General features: G+C 43.6%; 2 protein-coding genes across 13 annotated transcripts in view; one reads left to right on the top strand and one right to left on the bottom strand.

The window, feature by feature from the left end:
• Positions 1-10,357, top strand: part of PRKCD (protein kinase C delta) — a 128,162-nt gene extending 117,805 nt beyond the window's left edge. For all 5 annotated transcript variants that reach the window (XM_075939352.1, XM_075939350.1, XM_075939351.1 and 2 more), the window contains 5 exons: positions 2,013-2,075; positions 4,904-5,042; positions 7,961-8,149; positions 8,309-8,437; positions 9,859-10,357. In XM_075939352.1, coding sequence (XP_075795467.1) covers positions 2,013-2,075; positions 4,904-5,042; positions 7,961-8,149; positions 8,309-8,437; positions 9,859-10,017 — 679 coding nt within the window. In that variant the 3' untranslated portion in view covers positions 10,018-10,357. The remainder of the gene's footprint in view (positions 1-2,012; positions 2,076-4,903; positions 5,043-7,960; positions 8,150-8,308; positions 8,438-9,858) is intronic.
• Positions 1-23,209, bottom strand: part of PFKFB4 (6-phosphofructo-2-kinase/fructose-2,6-biphosphatase 4) — a 134,805-nt gene that overhangs the window by 13,474 nt on the left and 98,122 nt on the right. For 3 of the 8 annotated variants that reach the window (XM_075939361.1, XM_075939360.1, XM_075939359.1), the window contains one exon: positions 18,812-21,580. Coding sequence is in view for 6 of the 8 variants with exons in the window: in XM_075939359.1 (XP_075795474.1) it covers positions 21,521-21,580 (60 nt within the window). In the remaining 2 variants the exon portion in view is untranslated. Of the gene's footprint in view, positions 1-2,212; positions 2,671-13,290; positions 13,350-18,811; positions 21,581-23,209 lie in introns of those variants that run through there. The other 5 variants (XM_075939355.1, XM_075939358.1, XM_075939354.1 and 2 more) reach the window with 4 other exon arrangements.

The raw sequence follows: 23,209 nt of genomic DNA, 5'->3' as shown, positions 1-23,209 counted from the left end.
TGTTTACCAAATGCATCTTGTTCCGGGAATGGGAACGAGCTGGCATTTGGGTTTTAACATTTTTCAGTGTAGCTCTTCACAAATGGGTGGTGATATGGGAGATTTGAAGGGTTCCCTTTACTTCCTTCCTCCCCCTTCAAATATGCCATGTCAGACGGGAAAATCCCAGTTTAGGTTCTGTCACAGAAGGGTCGTATAGGCAGCAAGGAACAGCTCCCTCCTGTCTGGATGCAGAGAGCCGTGCTCGGAGCAGAGTTTGATTGGACTCCAATTCCCCTAAACAGCAGTGATCCCTCCCAACAATCTTTACAAGGAGGCCACTTGCATTAGAACACGCTCTGGAATCACCGAACAGCCTACGGTTAGACCAACCTCTGTTAAACCACAGCCTGTAGTGTAACGTCTTACGTCTGATTTTCAGTGTAAACTTTGGTGAATGCTGAAGGAAGGTGTTCAGGTGTGATCAGCTCTACCTTTGTGTCTCTGACTTTTCTATGGTCAGGTTTACTATTAAAAGATGGGATGTAATGTTCTCTAGACACGAAGAATTCTATCCATTTTAAGATGATCCTGTGAGATTCCTAGTAGTCTGACCCGTTACTGTTGCCTTTTGAAGCTCAGCTGTGCAGCTCTCTGCAAGGCTACGTCTAGATTGGCATGATTTTTCAGAAATGCTTTTAACGGAAAACTTTTCCGTTAAAAGCATTTTTGGAAAAGAGTGTCTAGATTGGCACGGACACTCTTCCGCAAAAGCACTTTTTCTGGAAAAGCGTCCGTGGCCAATCTAAATGCGCTTTTGTGCAAAAAAGCTCCGATCGCCATTTTTGCAATCGGGGCTTTTTTGTGCAAAACAAATGTCAGCTGTCTACACTGGCCTTTTTGCGCAAAAGTTTTGCGCAAAAGGGACTTTTGCCCGAACGGGAGCAGCATAGTATTTCCGCAAAAAGCACTGATTTCTTACAGTAGGAAGTCAGTGCTTTTGTGGAAATTCAAGTGGCCAGTGTAGACAGCTGGCAAGTTTTTCCGGAAAAGTGGCTGATTTTCCGGAAAAACTCGCCAGTTTAGACACAGCCCATGGCTGTGTCTACACTAGGCCACTTATTCCGGAAAAGTAGCTGCTTTTCCGGAATAACTTGCCAGCTGTCTACACTGGCTGCTTGCTTTTCCGGAAAAGCAATGACAATCTACTGTAAAATTGTCAGTGTTTTTCCGGAAAAACTATGCTGCTCCCATTCAGGCAAAAGTCCTTTTCCGGAAAAACTGTTCCAGAAAAGGGCCAGTGTAGACAGCATAGTAGTCTTTTCCGCAAAAAAACCCCGATCGCAAAAATGACCATCGGGGCTTTTTTTCCGGAAAAGCAAGTCTACATTGGCCACGGACGCTTTTCCAGAAAAAGTGCTTTTCCGGAAAAGCATCCTGCCAATGTAGACATGCTTTTTCCGGAAATACTTATAACGGAAAACTGTTCCGTTTTAAGCATTTCTGGAACAGGGTGCCAGTGTAGACGTAGCCCAAGTGTATAAAGGGAGAGTAAAGATTAGATTTGGGAGAATGTTCCGTAGAGGTAGCAAAGCATCAAGAAAAGAAAGCTGCTGTCTCCTTGAATGCTTGGAGCTGTGTATAGAACTCAACAGGAGTGTTAAACAAAACTAATCCCTTGTAGCTGTCAGGAGAGGCATCAAAGTGATACTGTAAACTGCCAAGCCACGCTCGTTGGAAAGATATGGCAGAGTAAGGATATGAGAGATTAATTTTACCTGCAGTCTTACTACATACCATAACTCACAAGTAGTAGTATTCAACACTGCATTATGTCCATATTGTAAGCAATACGGGTTAATGATGCAACATCTAAGTATATGGGATTTTCCCCCCAAACAACTAACAATTTTGTAAACTTGCAATACTATTAGTCTCTAATAAATAAACACCTTTCTGGGTTGCATTCACTATGTAGAAAAATGTCATTTAATTAAGCAAGCCAGTTTGAAATGTTGTTGCTCTTATTTCAGGTTTTATGGAGCTGAAATAGTGTGTGGCTTACAGTTTCTTCACAGCAAAGGCATTATTTATAGGTGAGTGAGTGCCTCAAATACGGGGCCTTTATGAGTTGGTATATTTCTTGTGCTGTATTAATGGAGTCTGCAAATAATTTACAAGTAGGACACATACAAGGAGCAATTCTTTATTAAACATTTGATTTTATTCCAAGGGCTTTAAAATGCAATTCAGTATATACCTGAGAACAGTTATAGGTCGTCTCTTGTGTTTTCCCCTTTGCAATAAGAATAATGAAATATTGTGTTACACAGACGTGTCTTTGTTTCACATTAGTTATTGACAAGCGCCGTGTTCAGACTGAAACAGTTTGACTGTAGGTTAGTGGTAATGGAGATTTAGAGGTTCCCTGAGGCTGTGTTTATTCCTGCCGATGATTGTGTGAAAAGCACAAAAGCTAAAACTCTATGGTGCTGCCTTCTGTAGGAAATTAGGAGAGACACATTGTTTCCTGGGCTGTAACTCCAAATCGGAAATGCGCTTGCAGAGATGGAAATGCTTCCCACTGTTTAGACCTGGCAGGGCACATTCCGATCTCTAGTGCAGTTGGGTAAATATAGCGTCATGCCATCGCTGGTTGTTCTTGCGCTCAAACATTGTCCGTTCTTTTCCCTATTGAAACATAAAAGTCAGAGGTGGCAGAAGTTAAGATTTAAGTTACCCTGGCTCAGCATATATGTACATGGTTAGTAGTGTGCCTAGGACAAAGACCACTAACTCTATGCTTTGGTGCTGGCTGCAGTCCTGCAATTCAGTAGTTCTGGTAACACTAGCCCTTGTGTGAAACAGATGGGATAGGCCCTCTCTTCTTAGAGAGGCAGGTGTTCCACATCTTTCCTGTCAATATTTGGGGTGCACCTCTGGTGTACATCCAGCTACAAGCAAATTTCTGAAAGTGGGTGGTGGATAGAGCTGCTAAAGGCAGCCCACACTGCATCTTTATACAGGCTCTAATGTACATTTGGCTTAGAAGACACAAGTGGAACCACACGACAAATGAAAATCTCTTGTTTAACTGTCCTCATTTACCTACATGAGGACATCTACCAGCAAACAAATGGTGGAAACTAGAGGATGTGCCTCCATTTGCAAGGGAGTTCTGTAATTTTCCCATGTAGACAAGCCCTAAAAATCAATAGAAACTTTAAATGTTTGCAAATGGTTGCGATGCTGGAATGAACATGTTCCAGGTGAATTTTGAAAGGTTATTTGATTTTCATGGAGTAAACAATCCTATACATGAGGGTGACGTTTCTGTTTGTGTCAACCACTAAAATCTACTGGGGCAGGCATGATGGCAAATCTTGGAGAGAGGATTAATGGCGCAGCCTTAGCATCTTGTCTCAGCTGACTGTGCAACTTGATTGACCTTTGGATGAAATCTCATTCTGTTGGTGCCAAACTTCCAAAAACACAACTGAATACAAATGACTCTGGGCAAGTAGAATATGAACTACCACTTGCATGCAGCAATGGGCAGGGTAATTGGAACAATTTTTAACCCTGAAAGAAAACAACTGAAGAAAAGAATTCAGCTTGCAGAAGGAACTGGGTTCCCCAATCACCAAGCAACTTTCAAAAACTCTTGCACTTGCTGCAAAACAGAGGGGTAGAATCCAAATTGAGGAGAAGCAGCAAGTCTGGGCTGTGGTTCATTGGCACCTAAGGATTTCCACAGAGGATACTAGTACAAGAAATTAGTTTTGTTCAGGACAAATGCCATCTTTGCAACATGGGTAGGGAAGAGCTGGGATGTTTCCCTTAATCAGGGTGCAAGTGTCTGCCCCATGGCAGTAGCTTCTCATGGGGGCACTTGGTGGCGGGTGCACACTGCTGTCCCAAAGCCCTCATAGCTTGAAGGGAAAAAGTCTGAGGCGCTGGCAGGAACGCTTGCAAAACAGTCGAGAGCCATTTGTAAAAGGCAGCTGTTTTCAGGGGTTTAGTTCTTGCAAATTGTGAGTATCTAGGACAGCGTTCCCTCTATGGCTTCCATCCCTGAACAGGCGTGCGCAAAAAAAAATTCACATTGGGGGGAGCGTGGCCAAGGGTACTGAGTGTGGGACGAGGCTCAAGGTTGGGATTCAGGGTTATGTAGGTGGCTCACTGCTGGGGACAGCAAGGAAGGGCCCCTTCCCAGAGCTGTGGCAGCTCCAGCCTAGGGCAAGCATCTCTCCATTGGCCATCCCAGCAGCTCCATAGTGGGGCCGGAGATTTCTCCCCAGTGCAGCCCTGAGCCTCTGCCCAGGCCTTAATAGAAAGCTGTGCAGCTGCACAGCTTAGGGGGGGACTTAGATCTAGAATGAAACCCTTGGTACAGAATTACTTAACGTCTTCCCTTTGACCACCCCTGAAAATGGGGACCAGGAGTGATTGTCCTGAACACACGTCTGTTTCCTTCTAGGGGATATCATCACAGTGGCAAAAGGTACAGGTGGTAAGGGTAGGTGAACACGAGGGTAACTAGCCATGCGCTTTCAGGGAAAGGGGAGAACTTATTCTAAAAGATGCAAGCAAGGATAGGAATGCAGCACCTAGCCATGGCTCCTGTGTTTAAGCTTGCAAAAACTTCCCTTTCACCGCACTTACTACGCAGGTATTGTCAATGTGGGAAGAAGAGGGGAGCACAACAAAATTGTCTCTTAGATTCACATTTTCAGCCCGTTGAGATTTCAACAGAGACCGATTTGCTACAGTTCCAGAAATGTAAATGAGAAAACTTCTCTTATTTGCTGAAAGTGTTAACAGGGTGAGAGATAGTTACTCATTACTGCCAGGAAAGGTCGGTCACTTGTTTTCAACAAAGCAGTGTACTGATTTGGGGGATTTTTTTCCCGTTCCCATCTAGAGACCTCAAACTGGACAATGTGATGCTTGATAAAGAAGGTCACATCAAAATCGCTGACTTCGGGATGTGCAAAGAAAATGTGGTTGGAGAGAACAGGGCAAGCACTTTCTGTGGTACCCCAGATTACATAGCCCCTGAGGTAAGCACAGACCCAGTCAAGTGCTTCGAAGAGCAAAGTTGTGCTCTGGGGAATTTGCTTAGAAAGCCTCCTTTGGCGCACACCAACAGATAATTATCCTTCCTTTCACAGAGTAAGGGGAAATGGCTGAATTGTACTTAAATTAGCATTCTAAAAATATTTATTCCTGAACGATAGTACTCCAGTTAGAAAATTAGTCCAGACACTGCCCTAAAACTACTGCAGCCTTACGAGTACCTGCAGAACTAACGCATGCATCATTTTTTTTTTGAAATATCAGTTCACTAACTGGATAGATTTAAATGCCCTAGTGCCCAAAGAACACAGGTGCGTCTCCTTGATTGTGAGGCACCTTGCCACTTGCCTGCCCTTCATGTGAGGGGGGGGTCTGGTCTGTGTCTGCTGTGGATCAGCTCCTAAAAATCATTACCCTTGCAGGCTTCCCACTCTCTCTACAGGCAATGGTAGGCACATGCCATCTGCTGGGCAGTCAAGTGTCTCCCAGACTAAAACTTAACAAGGCTTTCCCCTAGTTCCTACAAGTTCTTTCCTCAGCATTTTCAAGCAGTGGGACTAAGACCATGTCTCATAAGAACAAGCCTCCTATCACCTTGCCTTCATAGCTGCAGTGAACGAGGATCATATACTCAGTGTTCCACACTTTACCCCAAATGGTTCATTGCCCTTATTATGAAGTGCTAGTTAACTTTGTCCTGTTTTCCACTTGGAAGATTTCACAATCCTTCCTTAGCATTGAGCTCAGACAGGAAATGGAGGTCCGTATGCTCCTTAATTTATAGTGCCTGAAAAAACCCTGCTTTTTATCCTTGTGGGGACCAATCACTAGTCACAGATCCCAAGAATGTAATTATCGGTATATACACACACAACTGCTTACATAGGTTTTTCAGTGCTATTGTGACACAGGCTTTCACTGGACACCTTAGAACTGTGGTCACCAACCCGTCGATCGCGATCGACTGGTCGATCCTGGGGGGCCAACCAGTTGATCACAAGGCTTTCAGGGGCCCCCCCTCGCTGCCTCCATACCCAAGATGAACTTTGCACTCATGCTACCTCCAGGAACAATGGAGGTAGGGTGGTGGGGAGTTCTGCAGCTGCAGCCAGGTCCTAGAAGCGTGTGGGCTGCTCTTCCTCCCTGCCCCCAACAGCTGGCACAATACCTAAACCGCTGGTCTGTGGGGAGTGAAAGAGCAAGGCGTGTGCTGCTGGAGCGGGCACAGTCCGGGACTCCCCCTCAGCCTGGAGCCCCCTCCCTGAGCCAGCATCCCGTTCTCCACATCCTCCTGCATTCAAATTCCTTCCCCGAGCTTGCACCTCTCACACTTTCCCACATCTAAATCCCTCATTCACCCCCCAGTGCCTGTATCTCCTGTCTCAACCCAGTGAGGCTAGACTGCAGGAGTTTTTCTGGCAGACATGCTCTTCTGGCAGCTCCTGTATTCCTTGTTCCATGAGGAACAAGGGGGCTTCCAAAAAAAGGGGGGTTTCTGACATTTGGCCCAGTCCAGATGAGCCAAGTGTCAGAAAAAAAAATTCCAACAGAAGGATTGAAAAAAAAAAAAGAAAGGGGTGGTGTAGATCTTGGCTTGTCCTGACATTTAACGAGTCAGGATTGCAGAGACACCACTACAACACTATTGGCATAATCATATTCTTTATTTAAAACATTAACTTGGTCAAAATTCAAAGCTGGTCATTTTTCCTTCTCCTGCATTGTGAAATTCAAAGTGAAACTAGGTTGTGTCTGTAATGCCGACAGTTGGAATCAAACCTGGGACCTCTGGAGCTTAGTACATGAGCCTCTCCTGCTTGAGCTAAAAGCCAGCTGGCACTCAGTGCAGATTGTAGAGCAAACTCATTCTCTCTCTCTGTAAGTGGTCCAAGTGCCACTCGATGGGACAGTGCACCACACACACAGTGTGTAGGTGACAGATGCATTTTAGTAGACCACCCTCAAATCAAGTGACTTAGCATAAATCCAACTGAAATACAAGAGGACTTGTGCTCTTAAGTTACCTAGGGGCTTTTAAAAACTCATCTCTAATACAGTCCCGACTGAGCTAACCAATAGATATTAGCTGTAACTAGATTTCAGATAATAGATTGTGATCAAAGAAACACATTTATCCAGTTCAGGGGTCTCCAACCTTCTTACGCATGAGATCACTTTTTGAATTTAAGTGCAATCCAGCATCTACTTCAAACCCAAATGCCCTTGCCCCGCCTCCTTCCCGCCACGGATCACTTCATTCCCCCTCCCTGCCTCACTCACTTTGGGATGCAGGGAAAGGGGATACAGGCTCTGATCTTGGGCTAAAGGATTTGGAGTGGGGGATGGGCTCTGAGCTGAGCCTGGGGCATGGAGTTGAGGTGCAGGAGGGGGTGCAGGCTCTGGGAGGGAGGTTGGGGGCAGGAGTATGGGGTCAGGAGGGGGTTCAGGACTGGGGCCATGGTTCAGAATGTGGTGTCTAGCTGAGCACTGCTTATCACAGGTGGCTGCCGGGTGGTGGTGTAGGGGGGGAAAGCAGACTCACCCCTCCGGTGGCCCTGCACCCCTCCCAAAAGCAGCCAGCAAACTCTCTCCCACCCCTGCTCTGTGGAGATGGGATACAGGGTGGGGGGAGGGGCACCCTGACATCAGCAGAGGAAGTGCCTGGCACACCTGTCATTGTGAGGAAGAGACACTGCAAATACTTAATCAGATAAACAGAACACTGGTCATGATTAAAGAACTTATGATGTGCTATGGAGCCTGATTTAACTTTTTAAAGTGAGACTTTTAGACTTGACGAAAAAGTTATTTTTGAAAGACCTGGGTCAGTGAGCTTCTGGAAGTAGCATTTCCTTGTAAGAATTTGTTTCTCTCTCTCGTCCACGTCCTGTCATGACAACAGATCCTTCAGGGCTTGAAGTACACGTTTTCGGTGGACTGGTGGTCATTTGGAGTCTTGCTATATGAGATGCTTATTGGACAGTCTCCTTTCCATGGTGACGATGAGGATGAGTTGTTTGAGTCAATCCGCATGGACACACCTCACTACCCCCGGTGGATTACCAAGGAATCAAAAGATATATTAGAGAAGGTAGATGTTGGCCATGACACAGGTGGTAGGTGGCAGTGGGTGACTCAATTCCACTCATGTTGTGGTACCCCCAGATCTAGCTTACAGCCCCATGTTCCCTTTCCCACTGAGGAGATGTAAGGAATCAGAGCTCTCTCTTATACATGTTGTGTTTCGTAGCTCTTTGAAAGGGACCCAACGAAGAGACTAGGAATTACTGGGAACATCAAGGAGCACTCTTTCTTCAAAACGATCAACTGGACTGCACTAGAGAAGAAGGAGGTAGAGCCTCCATTCAAACCCAAAGTGGTACGTATCCTTCCGACACAGCCAGATGCTTCATATTTACTGTAAAAGCCAGAGAGCACTTATTGTCATTCTGATTTTCCCAATTCTCATTCCTGAAGCTAGAGACCAGTGGTACTTTAGCCTAACTGTCTGACAGTACTTGCTTATGAGGATACCACTAGTAAAGATGATTGTTGAAGAAACAGTGTGTCAGAAAAGCTGGACAATTTCCAACAGGGGGAAAGGAATGTGAACCATTCATTAGTTAAAGCTAATTTGGGGGAAATGAACTACAATTGGATGCAAGAATTCTTCAGTGAAAGAGTTGGACTAGCTGTAGCTTTTTCCATTGAAGAGCATCCTATTCTTACATGTTATCAAGCATAGTGTAGGATTTATTAATAATCTTGTGATCAATCGACTCCTACTGCGTGAGATGAAACTTTCAAATAGCATGCAATTTACCGTAATTTAGCAAATATAACCCGTGGGTTATATTCGTTTTTACAAACCCCCCCGCGGGGTATACTCGGGTGCGGGGCATACAAAAATTTTTAACACACCATCTCACCGCCTGGTTCCTCTGCAGTCGTAGGAAGGGGCGCTCATCTGGCTGTACAGGAACCGGGCAGCGAGCGCTCCCCGGCCTGGAAGCTGGTGGCTGCGCAGGAACCGGGCAGTGAGTAGCTGGCGAATTCCCCCCCATCCTTCCCCGCACCATAGATATACCCCCAGCACAGCCTTATATACCCCGCGGGTTATGCTCGTGCGTGAGTATACAAGATTTTTTAACTCAAAAGCAAAAACCGTGGGGTATATTCACTAAAAGACGGTATATGTAATCACTGAGAACTACCACCATTCAAACCAAACCATCTGAATGAAGATTACAAGTCTGAATATCTGTTTCAAGAGAACTTCCACTATAATCCGTCTTGGCATACAGTCATTTGCACCTGGATTAGGAATCTTCCAGAAGCACATGTAAAGCACTTCATTTAGCACCAGATGCTGCTTTCCCATAATGAAACAGTAACCAATGAGGCAATCTCTTTTCCATCCCTAATCTTGGAAAGAAAAGTACCTATCTGCTCCACACCACCTCAGATCAACTCAGTCCCTAGGGGGAAGGAAGGGTTTCTCTTCTTCACATGCACTGTTTAATAGTTAAGTTCTCTGAGGAAAGCATGGGGAGCCTTGTAACCCAGGCCCCTGTGATTTTATCACTTATATTCCATGATTAGGACCAGCGTTCCCTCTAAGCTGCATGGCAGTCCAGGTTCACAGGGGATTCATCAGCCCTCTTCCCCCAAGTCAGTCAGCTCCATGCTGGTTAGTTGCCTGTGAAGCTGGGCTGCTGAGCGAGAACAAGGGTTAGGACAGAGGCTTTCTACATCCAAGAGCATTGCAGCCTAACTATTTCTACCCTCTTTCTTTAACAGAAATCAGCAAGTGACTACAACAACTTTGACCGAGAGTTTCTGAGTGAGAAGGCCCGGTTATCTTACAGTGACAAAAACTTGATTGAGTCTATGGATCAGTCTGCATTTGCTGGATTCTCTTTTATTAACCCTAAGTTTGAACAGATCCTGGATAAATAGTCTCTGAACATTCGGAATTAAACATTGTGAACAGAGGCTTCCAAATGCTAAGTGACATGTGGTCCAGCAATATTGTCCTGATACCTTTCCTTCAAAATAATATACAGTAGCGTGAATTATTTCTTACTGCTGATTCACTGGCAGTGGTCTTTTGCATGGTTAGGCTTAAGGTATTAAAAATCATGTGTGTATTAATTGGGAAAATGTAAATTTTGTGTTTGGTTACTTGAATATAATTATATATATGCTGTATATTTTGCTCTGGAAACAAGACATTAGAGAACAGTGTCTTTTTTAAACTATGGTTGAACCTTTTATCCATCTTCAATAAAATAATTTGAAGTTATATTAAACTTTGACTTTAGCCATTTTTTCCCCTCCAAAATGACACTCATTTACTTGCACGCTACTGTTAAAGGGAAATTGAGATTATAGAAACTTTCCTCATCTAAAAAGCAATGACTTGAAAGGATACTCCACCCAGGACTAGTTTCTCTCTTAGTGTCAGAGACTTGCCTGTTTGCTCATTCTGACCAAACAACTTTGCATCATTACAAACTAATATTTTAAGACCTCTCATAAGTGCGGTGACTCCAGATTGTTCTAGGCTAAATAGTTTCATGCCACAGCTAACAAATGTGTTGGCCATCTGTGGCTGCTATTTGTGACTATTCTCTTAAGTTTAGCCTCAGCGTCTCTTTAGTTTTTGACACACAAGAATGACTAAGTACTGCTAAACTTAACTGATTTCTCTCCTCCAGCCACTAATGTAATAGTTACAATCTTCCACCTGCAATGTAGCTTAAAGGGATGGGGTTATATTATGAAAAAAGAAATTAGTCTCAATTCACTGTGTGACATTTTTTCCATGTGCTATGCTTCACTGGTTACTCTAAATATTTATCCTTGGCAAACATAAGCATCAGATGTTCTGGCCCAAGTATCTGGCAACAGCCCACTTCCTAGGAGTAAATTTTTAGAGGCTGAAAGACAAGTTTCCACTGCTATAATGTATTAAATGCATTTACTAATACATGGGAGCAAAAAGATCACTGCCTCTTACAAAAATGACCTGGTTCAGCGATTATATGGAATATAATCCACTTACCGGACCTGTCACAGAGAGAACATTTCCACTGAACTGCCACCAGTTTTCACAATAGACTCTATGAACCCCATGGCTGCGTCTAGACTGGCAAGTTTTTCCGCAAAAGCACTTGCTTTTGCAGAAAAACTTGCCAGCTATCTACACTGGCCGCTTGAATTTCCGCAAGAACACTGACGATCTCATGTAAGAAATCAGTGCTTCTTGCAAAAATAATATACTGCTCCCGTTCGGGCAAAAGTCCTTTTGCGCAAAAGGTCCAGTGTAGACAGCTCAGATTTGTTTTGCGCAAAAAAAGCCCCAATTGCGAAAATGGCGATCGGGGCTTTTTTGCACAAAAGCATGTCTAGATTGGCACGGATGCTTTTCCGCAAAAAGCGCTTTTGTGGAAAAGCGTCCGTGCCAATCTAGACGCTCTTTTTCACAAATGCTTTTAATGGAAAACTTTTCTGTTAAAAGCATTTGCGGAAAATCATGCCAGTCTAGACGTAGCCCATGTCTTTTCAGCGTAACTCTTGCTAAAACAAAATCCTGCTTCCACTTAATAGCTTATAGCCACCTGTGAACTTTATACTGTTCAACACCATCTGTACCTGAAAGGGAGAAAAATAATTCCATCTAGGACAGGTTAAACCACTTACATTACACAAGCCTACTTCCAAGTACAGAGAGTTGACTTACTCAAAGTATAATCTCTATTTGGCTCAGAACCAACATTAAATATCCATCTGGCACTATGGAATTAGTCTTACACTTCAACTGAGCACCTTAAACTAATAGATAGATAAAAAATGATACTGAAGTGCTGCTGTCCTACAAGTTTACTGCATAAAATAGGGCCCTAAATTGCTAACTGGTCAGAAAATTCCACAACTGTAACTGGCAGTGGGCTAGCAAATGGTGCTACACAGCAAGACAACACACAGGTGGTGGGTGGGTGGGTGGGTGTGTGGGTGTGGGTGTCACAACCATTAAGTGTAGCTGCTTCAGAATATTTGCTATCCTAGGGTCCATTACGTTTAATGTTTATTTAGCTTCTGGGGAGAAGAGGATTTTTTAAATTTCATAAATCAGAATTGCTCATTAACTCAACAATCAAGTGTACCCTGCATATACAATTTAAACGGCTAGAAGCTACAATGTTGAGATCAGAAGAGAATTAATTCCTTCTTGGGATTTCTTTATCCAAGGTACACTAAAAAATTGAGGGGGTTCTTTAAGAAATTAGGAGCTGTTGTTTCTGAGCATGAGAACATCCTATTGAAATCCTTCCTGAGGTACTGAAATAAACCACAGATCTATGCTAAGACAAGGCCAGTTAGTTTCAGAAGAACTTTCTACTAAGTGTGATGCTCAAACATGGAATATTTGGCAGAAGGTTAGTATAGTTCATTGAACTACAATAAAACCTTGCTATCGCTGGCAAATCCAGTGCAGAAAGATTTAATTTTGCAAATCAGTGGGTAAGCAGACACAAAGAACTAACCACGAAACCTACACTGGTTAATTTGACAAACATAATTTTGATAGAATACTTCATAGCACAGGAGGTTTCACCTGGATGTGTACATGATGGCTCAAGGAGACACACCCGCACTCGTGTTGATCAAGCTAAGAAGAATGTAGCCACAGCAGCAGGAGAGCTAGCTGCCCCCAGTACAGATGTAGCAGCTGAAACAGATACACGCTTGGTGCGTAGTTTTGAGCCCTCTATGTCTCCGCAAACTGGAATTCACATCTCTAGCTCAAAGTGCAGACATGCCGTAAGCCTCAGGCAGATGAAACCTCGGTCAGGAAGACTGCTCTGGCTTTTTAAATTGTAGATTCAATCATATCACTTTCTTGGTTTTGTGTTTTAGAAAAGCAGCATTACTTTATAAAGCTGGGACCTCCAGCTGAAGCATCAGTGTTCTCATAGTAAGTTCAGGTTTATACAGGCAGACCCAGTTTGGCATTTTGTTTCAGATAAAAGGGTCCCTACACACTGGGGATCTGCCCCAAAATCAGCTGCCTAATTGCAAACTCTCAGCATAGGCAGAACAAAAAATAAATATTAACACACAGTTTGTGGTTTCAAGCAAAGGTAACCTAACCAGAGATGCCAACCAATGGCTGAAAGGGGAAGGGGGAGACGTCACCAGAACTAAGAAGGCTTAGGTCTGACTTACCTGGCTACACTCTTGTCCTTTACATTTGAGATTGTTGTGCCTAAGGATGCTTCATCCTTCTGCAATAGAATGGCAGAGATTACTCCAAGATTACAAGTAATTACAAATATAGTTTCAAATCAGGCTCTCAACACACTCAGATGTCTTTTTGAGACCAGGACTTCAAGAAGGGAAAATGTGTATCTGCTTTAACCAAAGAAAGAAGGAATTTTACAAAGCTTGCACATCACTCTAGCTGGTAGGGGATGCTGAAATGATTTACTGGGAGTTCCTGACTCAGATAATCGGTGTCCATCAAGAGGCTTACTTAACATGTAGGAAGAGTTAATATATCCTCCAATGAGTAACCGGACACACACTGCAATTTTTAATCGGCATCAACACAATACACATTTCAGATTTTAGACATTACAAATATTTTCTGTACTGCTGTTCAAGTGACAGTCTAATTCCCCACTGATAAATGGAACTAAGTATTTGATCACTACCATTAGCCAACAATTAAATACAAACCCTGTAACCATTGTGCGTGAGAGCCACCTTGTGGAAGACAGCAGATTACAGCTATAGTCTATCCAAACTGGTCTGGACTGGCCACAAGGGCTTAGTTCCAGCTGCTGCTAAAAGTGGCCATACAATTCACTGCAAAGAGCTGTTTTAAGGCCGTTTAGAAAAAAAGGCAACTGGAAATGAGTTACTTTTAATAAACCATGGTGCTACATTTGAGGAGGAAGAGGGTATCGCAATTGCTGTGGTAGATAAGTCATCACACTAAGGGGAACTAAAGCTACTAGCAATCAACATTTTCCAAAAAGGCCGTGTGCCTGGCAAGGCTGTCTACAACACAGTAAGTTGTGGTTCCCGATATGAACACGTCTGAGAACCCCTAGTCTAGATTAATGACGGCTGGGTTTGCATTCTCATATACCGCAACATAAATAGAAAAAGCATTACTGACACTGTTACATCTAGCTTACTTATACTTGCACAAATGGACCATTTAAATCCAAACGCTATAGCAGACCAACCTTTTACTTACTAATTTGCAGCTACTGGTACTGATGATTATCAGGTAGATGAAAATTAATCTTTTTTTTTTTTTTTTTTTTTTAAGGAAAAAAAGGAACCAAAATTATATTTTAGAAGGTCATAAATTCTAAACATTTAAAATGACAAAAGCAGTTAATTTTCATTGAAATTTAGAAAGCATCACTTTACAATCATAATTTCATGTGTATGTTGATAAGCTCTTCTATTTTAAATCTAAACTATGGCTGCTTCTTTGCAGCTGCAAAAGATTTTTGCCAACCTGAGCAAATCTCAGCTTCTGCCACACACTACAAGTAAGATAGCCCGTGTCCCTCACCTCCATGAAGTAGGTGATAATGAAGTGAAGAGAAAGTGACTCACCTTATGCAGTAACTGAGGTTCTTCAAGATGGTTGCCCTTCTGTGCCTCATCGGAGATTTGTCGTAACAGGACCCTCAGTAGGCTGTGCAGGAAGGGCAGCCATGCAACCACCCCCTCAGTTCCTTCTCTGCCACAGAGGATTGACAAGTATACTCCAAAGTGAGGAGGGAGGAGAGGGGGGAAGCACCGATAGGGAGCAACCATCTCAGAAGAACCTCAGTTACCACTCAGGCAAGCAATCTCTTCTACTTCAAGGAGCCTCTCCCCTTGTGGGTTCCTGTACCAGCTGCTCCAAGCAGCAGTCATTTAAGCTAAGTTGCTGGAGTGCAAGAGCCCCTGCCACTCAGGCAACGCGCATGCCAGCTGTTTGGGGAGGGGAAGTGCAGTCATACACTTCCCAGGACCCAGAGGTGCTGCAGGATTGCCAGGTACTGATCCTGGCTGCCCCTGTCCCCTGCCCAGACCCCCCACAAGTGCCCTGTCCCTTGCCCCAACCAGCACTATCCCCAGCACCACCCTGTCCCGAGTCCCAGCAGTCTGCCACCCAACGCAGCACCCACCCACCCACCACCGTGCCCAGCAGGACCATGTCCCTGACCCCAGCATCCTGCCACCTATGCAAGCATCCTGCCACCCAGCAGCACCCTCTCCTCAGCCCCAGCACCCACTACCCTGTGCCCAGCCTGCACCAGCACAGTTGGGATCACATTAGTGAGGCTTGGGCATGTGGCGTGGATTTTTTTTTTCCATCTCACTTGTGTGACTTTTCTGCAGGTCAGTGACCTTTGACTCAAAACATGTTCCTCACCCCTCTCACATATAAAGACAATGCTAAAACCTTTTGAGTTTGAATAATATTTTATTTAAAAAATGAAGCCAGGCCAACATGCCCCCAATTGGGGCCAAATCCCCATTTCATTGCAGCATCATAACACTCCTGAACCACCTGACCCCAAACCTGAGCCTATCATACACTGGAACCCCCGTCCTGAGCCTCTGACATCCCCAAACTCCTGCATCCCCTCCACACTGCAAATAAGTCTTCTGCCACAACATTCCTCCACCTTCCACACACTGCAAATCTGTGTCCTGAGCCCATCATACTCACAGTCTCCTTACCTTGAGTCCCTCACTTATCCAACCCAACTCCTGCACCCTCACATCCACAAGCCCGTGACTTGCTCGGCACCTCAACCTTCCACCTGAGCCCAACAGTCCCCAGCCTGGAGCCCCCTCCCTGAGCCAGCATCCTCTTCTCCTGCATCCACATTCTCTCTCAGAGCTTGCACTTCTCACCACTTCCCACACCCAAATCCCTCATTCCCACCCCAGAGCCCGCACCTCCTGTCTCAACCCAGTGAGAATGTATAAGGGCTGGGAATAGCAAGTGATGGAGAGGAGGGGAACAGAGAGGATGGGGTCTTGGGGAAGGAATGTGATTTTCATGCATTGCTGGGTTCCCCTCTTTTTTTTTTTTTTTTTTTTTGGCTTGATAAACCTAGGGGTTCCTTGAAATTCTGAAAAGCTGAAAAGGGTTCCATGGCCAAATAAAATTGGGAAACACTGGTATAGTCGATTAACCGATAAGCAAAAGCTTATAGGTTAATGCTATAGACTACATGCATTTCCCTGCCCTCTCCCTTGCCAGTGATTTTAACAGCAGGCTGGCCAGCAACCTGACTCAGTCCTGGCTCGCGCCGGGTCCGGGACTTACCCCACTGTGGCTCTTCATTTAAAACATATTGGGAGCCAGGCATGCAGGCAGTCTGGCTCAGTTCCTGCTTGCACCAGTTCTAGGAGCTCAGACGCACCCCCTACACAGGAGCTGCTGCCACCCCACGCTGCTGCCTCTTTATCAGAGGCAGCAGCACAGGGCAACAGCCTCGTCCCCAGGGACTATAGAATAGTCGACTAACTGATATTTAACATCCCTATTCAAGGCTGTTTCCCTATTGTCTGCATGCAGTTTAGGGGGAAAATACAAGTATGTATATGGGTCAGTTAAAGTAGAAACAGGAGGCTACTTTAGTATTAATTTTGAGTGTGGACAAAGCTACTTGAAGAATGTCATGTACTTTCTTTGTACATGGACATGGGTTTACTATGAGGGCTCCCAATTTCCCCACTCCTCTAGCTGAAGTGATTGCAACTAAAATGCAAGTTTCAAGGACAAGTGCAAAAGCGAGCAAGTGGCAAAGGGCTCACAGGGTTTGCCCATGAGGGTGCAGATGACTAGGTTGAGGCCCCACATGGGGGTAGGCTCCCGGATGTGGGGTAGGTCAGAAGTTCTGGATAGGCTCTCAGATGTGAGGTAGGTCAGGAGTTCTGGATAGGCTCTCGGATGTGAGGTAGGTCAGTAGTTCTGTATATACCCCCGAGAAATCATTTCATGATTGGGTGAACAAATATACTAAACCCATCAATAGTGGTGTGGATGGTGGCTATTGCAGAAAGACGGTCTCGGAGAGAGCTGACGGAGAGGCCTGAGAGCTTAAGGGACAGCATCTAGTCCAGGATCGTGGGGAGTGGAACTATTCATGAGGAAACATGACAGATTTGACACCATGTACAGAAATGCTACCACTTATGCGTGTAGGTTATCTGTGTAGATGGTTGACGGCTGTTGAGCAGAACCTCCGGGACTTCAATAGAGCAGGCATTAGCCAGAGAACAGCCTTGCCTTGAGCTGCAGTATCTGAATGTGTGGATGGTAGAGATGACCCGCATCCCGCGTGAGGAGGCAAGGTACCAGAGGCAAGGACCATGGCTGTTTGGTGATAATGCAACTGAGGTAAGGAAACCAGGTCACGTTGTGCCCAGTAAATAGGCTGCTATGAGGTCTTCTGTGTTGTAGGGAATGCAGATGATGTCTTCATCATATGGACCGGACCCAGGCAATCTAAAACACCATCTAAGGTTGTCCATGAGAATCTGAACGATCTTGCTGCGGATGTGCAGCAGGAAGTGATGGCATGCATTGCAGACCACTCGCAGCTCCAGGAGGTTTATATGCAGCGTAGACTCTGTGGGTAACCATTCATCCTGAACAAAGTGTTGTGAGAACTGGGCTCCCCACCTCATGAGTGAGGCATCTGTAGTTATTGTTAAAGATGGAGGGCTGCATTTGAAAGGATTTTGGTATAGACATTGTCTGGGTTTGTCCATCAAGTCAAGGATGTCTGATTCTGAAAGGCATGGATAGCCTTTGTTTTTGGAGAGTACAGTTCAGAGACAAGTCTAGCGGGGTCTCAAGGAGTCAAGCATATTGGACAAACATGGCATCTACCACATGTTTGGCAGTTGTTTGAGAACTACTTTGTATTACAGAATGAGATTCGTCAGAGTGTTGAAGCAAGATTACTGATCCCATGGTATAGTGGAGATGGGTGCCTATAAATTCAAGCTGTTAAGTTGCATTTTTGAGGGTTGAGTTGCAGGCCCAGTCGAGTGAAGAGATAGAAGCAGTTTCCTTAACTAGCAGTCGCAAGTTGGTTAGTCCTAGAGTTCGAGGGTCGATAGCCAATCTCACCTGTCCAATGCACGGGTAACCAGGTTGAGTCTGAGTAGAAATTGAGCATACATAAGAACCTGCTGGTTAACCAATGCTTAAAGCTTGGGGAGCCAGGCATGGCCATGAGGCCAGACAATGACCGCCAAAATGGGTGAGGAGAAAAGGCGGCAAAATAATAAAAAGGGTAACTGTAGGCAAAAAGAGGGACTGAAAAGTTTTCTGAGGGCACTTCTCTTGTTCCACCCAAAGCCAAAGGTGACAGAGAAGGCACTGAGGGGACAGGTGGCTGCGCATGCACGACAGCTGCTTGGAATGGTGCGAGTCATCTGCTTCACATGCACAGCCTACTGAGTGCAGCACTACCACAAATCTCTGACTAGAGGAGTGCTTAGATTCCTGGAGTGGAGCACCCAGAGGGACACTCCTCAAAGAAGAACTTAATCCTTCCTCATCTTTACTCTCATGCATCTGAAATGTATTTCACAGCCTTCCAACGTGGACAAACCCATAAAGCGTGTTGACCTGAGGAGATATTACACAACTCTTCATGCTCCTGTAGCATAGTTGGTCTAAGGGGACCAGGAAAGAAACACAAACATCTTGAGTTTTCGCATTTGATCTTTATTACTTTGCTCAAAGGTCACATAAGATTCATTTTGCCTAGAAGATTAAGTTGAAAGCTAGCCACGTCAGAAAGGTTAGTTTAAATCATCTAAGAACTGTAACACAAACATAGTAAGCCATGTTTAGTAATTAACCCCTCTGAATAATGACTCACTTTTGTGAAACCAAAGGGAACGTGTACAGTTTTTAGATAGTAATGAGCAATTCTTGTACAATGTATTTCCAGAGCTCACTATTATTATTTTTTTAAACAGGAGAGATGGAGGTGATCATTTACTTATTTTTACATTCTAGTCTTTTTGTGTTTTACTAATTCGGCAGGTCAGATGCAGTCAATGACATTATTTGTAAATTAAAACAGAATTGGCAGCTACAGATTCTCCTTTTTATTTTTAAATACTGACATACAATTTATTCATACTTTTACACAATGATTTTTTTACTATGCAGCCATCTTGCAAATGAGAAACTGCTCTGATCACTGTATATTTAAAAGCAGTCTATAAAAATATCTACTATACATAAAACATTTAGCCATATAGAATTTAACAGCACCTCTGAAAGTTCTGAGACCAAAAACACACAGAGAACAGGCTCAAAACTATAGTAGTCCAAATGCTATTTTGGTAAACCTCTGCTTTTCAAAGCACATTAAGAAAAAATACTTGGGAATTTGCTCTTAGATAACTATGGATAAAAGCTAAGTTTCCTCAATTTACCATCATTAAACATAAATAACCCCTAATGTTGTGTGGCCCAGGTCCAGAGGAAACAGGACAAATTAAAGGATAGGGCTGTTTTTCTGATTTATTAACTAATAGGTGGTCAGAAGGGAATCTGCCTTCCAGCATCTCTTCCCTCTTCAACACAAACATCTTTAGGGTTTATTTTGCTGTGCACCAACAAATGTCTTAGTAGTGCTTTGTGCTCTAACTTTAGACAGTAACTATTAATAGATATAATAAATTATATACTTTTCAATGCATATTACTGGTTGTATGGATTACAGACAAAAAGCTTTTGATGCTAAGGTTCTAAGCAAGTGGTTTTGATATCCAAGGCATTAATTTTCTGAAATGAACTCTAGCAATATGGCTTACTTCCAGTACATTGACTATATTGCTAAGATTACCTTAAGAAAACAAATCACAGCCGCAGTGCATTATATTGGTGTCCCCAACCCTGCTTAAAACCGTACCATTTAGCCCTTGCCTGCAAAGCTACCTTGGCAGAACCCAATTCTCAAGACAGATTCAACTAAAATGTATTAACAGATAAATACCAGGGTTGGATTAACCACCCAGATAATACAGTTATCAAAGAGATACTCTGATAACTCATGGGCAGCTTTCTTAATTTCATTAACTATTAGGAGATACCTATTGTATTGCCAGCTAAATTCTATCTCCAACACAACATGGACACTATATAATGGCTTGAGACAATGAAGAAGGTAGTGTATGGCCTTGACATGCATAGAAAATTCTACCACTTTTTAGCATCAGACATAAATGCACTTGCAATTTCACTGAAGTGTAAAGATTTTAAAATCAAAATACAGAGATGACATTCTTTAAAAAAAAATCAATTTCCAAATTCGCTCAAGGGTTTTTGTATTTATACAAATCTCAGGAGGCTAAAATCCTATTTTAACATTCTCCCCTATTGATTTAATGCTCCTTCATAGATAAACATTTTTAGGGTAAAATGTATTGGATCTTTTGAGAGCCCAATACATGGGAGTATATTTCACCCTGAATGTGGAAGTTGTATCCTCTCCTGGAAAGTTTGCTTAACCTGGGCAGTAGAGATATTCTGAAAGTTATCTGCCATCTTACCCTTTAATAATTGCTATCTAGAGTAATTTGGACTGTTAACAAGCCAGCTATCTGTACTTAAAACCATCCTTCCATAACAATCAACAGGGTACAATGGTACAAAAATACCATTTTGCACAGAGAATATAAAGGAACTTGCTGTGATAGCAAAGCCCCCTGTCAATATAATATCAAGTAGATTTTTAGGCAAAGGGGAAAGTAACCCCACTTCCAAATACACACACACGGGTGCTTTGCAACCCCTGAACTATGCTAAAACACAGATGGAGGATGAAAGAAAAAAGGGGTACTTGAGAAACTGCGTTGGGGCCTCCCATATCAAGTGGTTTTACATCAAATGGAGCTTCCAATGCATTAAATGCAGAATTTCACATTATATTCAAAAGAATATATACATACTAAAAAAGTCATCTCATTCTAGGCAGGCATTCACAGTAAAAATAAGAGGTACTCTTAGAAAAGCCACTACTGAAACAAGTAAAAAGTTCAGTTAAAACTTGACAGTAAGCTGACAAGAGCAATTAACAATCTTGCATGATCCACAGATGAAGAATAAAAACAGTTGAAAAACTGCATATTCACAGAAGGAAAATTATAAGCAACTTCACTGGGTTTCCCATAAATATTTCCAGACTTGCACATTTCATCTTGCAGCATTAAAAATCCTCCAGAAACATGGATTTTCCCACAAGTCATTGAAGCACACTCTAAAAGCCTTACAGAGAGGGGGAGTGTGTGCATTTGACATTGCTTGATCTCCTTGGATGTCTTCTCCAGTCTCATGTACCTGAGGTATTTCCTTAGTGCTTCTCTAGCAGGCAGGGGATGTTGTCATGGTCCACGGGAGTTATAGGTGATTAGGTACTGTCCTCAAGGCTTCCTCTCTCGAGCGATCTACATCTACATTCTGTAAGCCAAAGACAGAAAGGAGATTTAAGCAAAGTTTCTCCCTGCTTTGATGCATCAGACTGAGCAAAAACCTACATCACAAAGGGTAAGAGACGGAACTTTCTTTTCTTACACAGCACCTTGAATGCTCATTTTCCTCAGAAGATTTGAAATGAGACATAAGGCTCAGCCTACACCAGCCAGAGCTTGGAAACCATGATTAAAACTTCATGCCAGCTATTAAGTTCTCTACAAAGCCAACTCTCTACTATCAGATCACAGGTCTTCTTTGCTGCATCAGTTAGGAAGTCGATTATGCCAGCTGTTAAAACACTCTCATATAGTCCTATTAAGTTTATCTTTAAAATGTGGTTCCTTATCCGCACTGTGTTCTATGTCAGTTTAGTGGGAACTGCACCCCTTGTACGAGCATAATCTCAGATACCAGCTTGCAAAGACTGCATAGGAAAACGAGGCGGCCTGTGTACTGAGCAGTAGCTGTCACAGAGCCCTGGGCATTAGGCCCTACGTGACTAAAAGGCAAACATGAATCAGGTCCCCAAAACACTAACTGCTCATATTTCAAGTTTTATTAACTAGTAGCAGACTGAAGTGGGGAGAATTCATTTTTGTTGATTTCTGCAGCCTTAGAGAAAGTGTTTTTCATTGACTATCTTTTCTGGTCCCTCAAAATGAAGCAAAAGACTTACCCTGAAGTTTATTTGAACAAGCAAAATGTAAATAAAACTGAAGGGTCTATTCTCCCCTCCCTTCACACACATAATTACTGTTAGGGCATAGGGTGTCTAGCATGCATGTATGTTACAGGAATAAGTGCCATTAGATGTAATTTTAAAACCACCTTTTCTACCATCTGACCTCAATACCACCCCAAACCAGCTTGTATGGCAGCTGAAGTTTCTACAGGAGGCCCCCAACTTGCAACACGATTGGTTCCACGGGAAGCATCGCAAGTCAGGGGCATTGTTACTCGAACCCTCATTTACAATAGGCGCCGTGCACCATTGTACATGCGGGCTGAGGACATAAGTCAGGGGTTTCCGGCCCCTTACGCACTTACAAAAATGGTTGTCAGTGCGGGGGGGAGGGGCGGGAGGTGTTGGGCAGTTGCAAGTTGGGGGCCTCCTGTATATCACAGACTAGTTTCACTCACTCAGAAACCATACAAACATTAACGGAGAAGTAATGAGTCTACAGATCTTGGGGAAGAAGGGTGTTGCAGAACGCACAGCACTTTCTTTCTAGCACAGTTCCTGTTTAGCAACAAGAGGAAACCCCAGCTGCAAAGACCATTGGTATTACAAGAAAATCTCCTGTTGATAATGGGCCTGATGCAAAGCCAGCTTGAGATACAGAATCTATTCCTGATGTTGCCACAGACCGTCTCCCAGTTCTGTGCTTTCACCACAAAACTGTTCTTTTACTATCAACACTGCAAGCTGCCTTTCCTGCAAATTCTCTCAGAATTTGCTTTTATTGCTGCACCTCAGGTTTTCATGAACTGCAAAAATTTCCCCAGAACGCTCCCTCCCCTAACCATTCTATGTAGCCTCAAAAGAATCTGAATTTCTTTTCTGATTCTGTATTGGTCTGAAGCACTATAAAGGGGCAAAGCTACTTCAGTACA

The sequence above is a fragment of the Pelodiscus sinensis genome, chromosome 11 (assembly GCF_049634645.1).
Source record: "Pelodiscus sinensis isolate JC-2024 chromosome 11, ASM4963464v1, whole genome shotgun sequence".
Lineage (NCBI taxonomy): Eukaryota > Metazoa > Chordata > Testudines > Trionychidae > Pelodiscus > Pelodiscus sinensis.
Note: the sequence above shows the minus strand (reverse complement) of the source record. Positions and strands in the feature narration are given on the sequence as shown.